This window comes from Podarcis pityusensis (genome assembly GCF_964106645.2).
Source record: "Podarcis pityusensis genome assembly, chromosome: 7".
Classification (NCBI taxonomy): domain Eukaryota; kingdom Metazoa; phylum Chordata; class Lepidosauria; order Squamata; family Lacertidae; genus Podarcis; species Podarcis pityusensis.
This window is the reverse complement of record NC_138031.1, coordinates 49,314,702-49,319,811: the sequence shown is the minus strand read 5'-3', so window position 1 is coordinate 49,319,811 and position 5,110 is coordinate 49,314,702. Positions and strand designations below refer to the sequence as shown.

The 5,110-nt window shown below is 35.7% G+C and overlaps 1 protein-coding gene across 1 annotated transcript in view; it reads right to left on the bottom strand.

Annotated features, from left to right (window-relative positions):
* Positions 1 to 266: 266 nt before the first annotated feature.
* Positions 267 to 5,110, bottom strand: part of RAB12 (RAB12, member RAS oncogene family) — a 16,535-nt gene continuing 11,691 nt past the window's right edge. The window contains exons 3-6 of the mRNA XM_081014303.1: positions 4,756 to 4,894; positions 3,740 to 3,829; positions 3,145 to 3,249; positions 267 to 2,499 (exon numbers count right to left, since the gene is read on the bottom strand). Of these exons, the coding sequence (XP_080870429.1) occupies positions 2,386 to 2,499; positions 3,145 to 3,249; positions 3,740 to 3,829; positions 4,756 to 4,894 (448 nt within the window). The 3' untranslated portion in view covers positions 267 to 2,385. The remainder of the gene's footprint in view (positions 2,500 to 3,144; positions 3,250 to 3,739; positions 3,830 to 4,755; positions 4,895 to 5,110) is intronic.

Below are 5,110 nucleotides of genomic sequence, written 5' to 3'. Positions count from 1 at the left end.
AGTATCTAAAGCTATAGGGAAATTTCTATGTATAAACAAAGGGCTGTGTGATCAGGCTTGCACACAAGTCACTTTTTATAATGACTATGTCAGAAGACACAAATTGACATATGTAGGAGAAAATGTAACTTCAGTGGAAATCAGGTCATCCCCCCCTCAAGTTCTTTCAAAGTCATTTCAAGTAACCTAAAACCAATAATAATAGATCAACAAACTCCTTGCTTGGATGTACAAGTTCCTGATAAGATATAAGCATTTATCTACACTTGTTTTCTTACATTTTTATTCAAGAACTGAAAGCAAAAAACAGACTTTTAAATACAGGAAAATCACCTAAATATTTATCAAGTTTAAACTTACTGTCCCATAGGTTCCTTTCCACTGTTATTGCCCACAGCATTATTACAAGCCCTACCAGTGCTACAAAAATGGCAAACTTTGCCCAGCCAGTACTCTATGATATTTTGTGTGAGAAGAATAACATTTGTATAGGCACGTTGTGGTAGCAGAAATAAGTATACATTTCAATTGTGCATCTTTTATTAGTTGAAACTAAAATGATCCAAAGAGGTATACCAAGATCAGTAGAAATATCATATATTTAACTGCAACCAATTATTTAACATTCTTAGTTCCTCCCTGAAACCTGAGGTCAAAATGCCAGAAAAGCCAGTGGAACACACTGCTGGTCAGACTAATTGCTTAGTATATAGAACAGAGGCTCAGGCACTGAAAAATAAAAAGGAGGCAATTTGGAGTTTGAGAGCCAGTAACTCTTATTTTATGTTCCATGAGTCATCACTAGTTTTGCTACAGCCTGCTGAGACACTTTCAAAAAGCAAGTCTTACTGGCAATATAGGATGCAAGTTTGACTGGGGCTACAGTCCTAATCATTTACTGGAAGCAACTTTTGCTTCCTAATAAACATGCTTAGGATTATGCTAGAAGTCAACACATCCAGTCCTGTTTTTATAAACTAGAAAGTCACTTTTTAAAAAATTTCTCCTAAAATGGTCCTTTTTGGCCAACATTTGATTTTTGGCATTCTAATAAGAGATGCAGTTCCATTGTCATTCATAAATACAAAATTTTATTGGCACATCATTAGTTTAGAACGACAATGCTTTTCAATACCACAACAACATTTAGGACACATCAAGTTATTCCAATATGTAGCTACTGGTTTACCACAGCTAAACTATACAGTGCAGTTTTAATAAAAGATATACCAGAAAGATATGGTTCACAAACTGATTCAGACTAAAAAAAATCCTTTAGTACAGCATATTTGATGGGAATAAGCTCACCTATTAGAAAAGAGTATATTGTAACAAAGATGTCTCCCCAATTTGTTCAGACAAATACATATATATGAGACAGGAAATGTCTTGTCCTAAAAATGATTTAAAAAAAGAATGTGTCTAGGACAGCAGCAATGCCTTATATATATATCTATTTTAGGTTTCAAATATATCTCTGTTTTTTGTATCTTACAGAACCCGATTGCTAGCTAATTTATATTTGAGGAAACTAACTGTGCAAGTTGGCAATTCATTCTTTATAAACTGCACAGAATATAGTGCCTCCGCGCGCACACACATACATACACACAAATGACCTAGCATTAAAAATAATAAATAATAAAGAATTGCCGGAAATGTCAATTGTGTGTTCAGGGCTCAATGCACTGAATCCTGCTGCTATACGATCCATTCATTTCAATGATGCTTGCATAGAACCACATATACAAGCCCCATTGAAATGAATGGTTTGTGTATAGCAAATTTCATTCTCTGGCTACAATCCTAGGCATACTTACCTGGGAGTGAGCCCTCTTAAACACAGTGGGTCTCACTTCTGAGCAATCATATACAGGATTGTGCTGTCAGTCATTTTAATATGCTACAGTAAACACTTTTATTTTGAATTTGTAAGTGGGAAACAATGCTTCTTAAGAAAGCTTTAGAAAGTCAAAAATTTAAAAATTATCTTAGAAAAAGCTAGCAAAGCACCATATACTAGGAGAGATTCTGTTTATATCAAGGACCATTACAACATTTATGTTCAGAATAAGTGAAGTATGGATTTAATTTCTTACATCCTAGGTTTGGGAGTGCTGCGTTTCCCAGCCAAATGTACAATATTTATAGCACTGGGAAAGAGGAGTGAAAAACCACTTGTGGGAAGGGCAATACTTAACCAGCTACAGCTGAATCCTACCCAGGCTTGCATATTTACAAATTAGTGTATAGCTCTGACTCTGAATCAAAGTGCAACAAGGAACTGCCACATGATTGTAAGTGCAGAGTCAGACAGGTGCTTCCTGCTCCCCTTCACCTTTCCCTCCTCCCACTTATCATTTGCACACTGGATGAAGCAGCCGGTCAGCAACAACGGACATGAGGTCTTGGAGGCGGCAGTTCTGGTGGGATTTCTGGCTCTGGTTGTAGGGACAGGATACTGTTGGACAATTCGTTTCTTATAATATCCAAAGGCATCTTAAAATGGGGAAAAAATCCTGTTGTAAGCAATGTCCTGCACAGAATATTATAGAGTCTAACACAGTCCAATGGTATAGCCTAGAAATATAAGCATTACATGACCTAAATTCAAATCCTGGCATAATATTCATCGTTAATTACTTTAGAAGGGCAAATAATACCCATAAAGCTCCATCATTCATTTTAAACACATATAGCTCTGCTAAATCAAGTATCAACTTTTCCTATTAACAAACTATCATTACTGATGGAACTTAAAAGCATCAAATTTTATCTGGATTGTGCCTGCTACATTTTGGTGAGCTTATTGGTCAGTAGCATGAAATTTTGTCCTTTACTCCTGGCCTCACAGCAACGAAACAAAACAACCCATCATGCTAAAATCAAACTATACAACTTCATTCCCTCATTGAAGCAAGAAGAATTACTGGAGCTGTTACACTGATACCAATTCCCATTTAAAGGAGTATTAAGTACCATACGTATGAAAGAAATGCAAAGTATTCTGCTGAAAAACTGGTTGTAGCAAATAGCCCAAAAGGTGCACTCTAGAAACTGAATTTATTCAAAGAAACATTAACACAGTACTTTAAACAGTCAACATTTTAATTCCCATTAACTTGCAGTATGGAAGCATTTTACCTTTTTTAGAATGTCATCAACCAGTTTCAGAAATATTTCATCCACATTAAAATTATCCTTGGCACTAGCTTCACAAAACCGCATCCCAGTTATCTGCTGTGCAAACTGATGGGAAAAATTAAGAAATCATGACATTTTTAGTCTGGCTCAAGGAAATTTCATTTGATCAAAAGTATATTTAGTTCCATAATAATTTAAATGATCCAGTTTATTTAATAGTACATTAGGATGAAATTAAACAACAATGAACAAATGCAAAATAAGTTTGAGAATTAATTTAAATATTCTGACTTGGATCTTATGATAAATAGGAAGATAAGCCAATTTAAAGATAAAGAAGTTAACAGAAGGTATTTTTCCCATGCTTTCCTCCTCACTGCAATCCCCAAAAAGTCAGGAGAGATGGTGGTGCTTCTGAACTTTTAAAGAAAATGAATTAAGATTATAGTAAAACGGTTCCAAGGCATGAAGTTACCCAACATTAAAATTAAGATCAAAATGAATGTAATGTTAAGGTTCTGCACCATTCACACTTCCACAGAAGCAATTTTCTATTTTCATCAGTGTGTGTTAATTTTGTTTCACCTTCACCTACTTTTTCTCCCTGTTGCCGACTGATCTCTCTGTCCACTTCACAGTCTAACTTATTTCCAACCAGTAGTAGCTCAGCATCTTCTGAGGCATACTGGGGGGTGGAAAGAAGAAACACCAAAGCATAAAATGGCATGTTTCCACTAGCTTAGGCCTTTTGATTTTAAATTTCACATTGGTCAAAATGAAGTTATTCAGTCAATACATTCATAACAGTTCTAGGCTGTTAAGCTACTTGTTAAGGCGGTCTTGATCATTTCCCCCTTAGTTTAGGCTTCACTCTACCAGTACAATTTAGTAACTTCTTGATTATTTGAGAACTGTTGGACTGTGCAACCTCCTGTAACAAACACTGCACTACTGCTGAATGTTAGAAATGAATATAATCCTTATGTTGCACTGTGACCATAATGGTTTACATTGTTTCTACTACCTGAATATAGCAATTTTAACTCAAAAATTTGGCAGGATTCACCATAAGGTCTCAGGGTCAGTCACAGCAATTTAAAATAAAACAAAACACAGTTGACAACAATTTAGTCACAACAATAGGGTGGGTGCTAAAAATATAAACCTCAAGTGTCAAAAGGCCAGGTCATAAAGGTGTATATAGTATCCTATACAGCAAATGCACAGTTGAGGCAAACATTTTTGTTTCAATTCTCATATATTATTAGGCAGGAAACACAACTGCTGATTTAGTGTTAACCCTTGTTCAAGAAGCCAGCCCCTCTCTCACACCCACTGCTACCATTTACAGTTTTGTGCTACCAGTTGGTGTTTAGGTCTAGAGCTCTAAAGCACAGAGCAACACAGAGGTGGCTTGATGAGCTACATATGTGGTGATGGCAATGAATAAGAGACCACAAAGCACTGCAATTAACCAACATTCATGAGTTTAGAAAAGTGGCCATATATCTAGTATAATGAATTCTCTGGAGTGTACTGCCACCATGCCATTTGACTTTATTACTGCAAGTTCAAAACCACTACTGCTTATTTTGAGAGATTAAAGCTTACCTTGTCAATCATTTTCATCCATTTTGGCAAATCATCAAATGTCTCCTTCTTCGTGATATCATACACCAATATAATACCCTTGGCACTTCTGTAATAAGCTGAGGTAATGCTGTTGAATCTTTCCTGACCTGCTGTGTCCCTGAGAAGCAGTAGGAGCAAATATTGGTATAACAATTTTATAACTTCACAAACTGCAATTATAAATTCTGACACTGGAAATTTCTACTGCAAGGAAGTCCATATATTGAATCTGTATCTTAGTCCACCAAACAAGTAAGAACCACCACCAGTTTTATGAGGTATTTGTCTAAGAAAAATAGATGAACTCACAAGGAAGAAAAATAGCTCTTGGTAG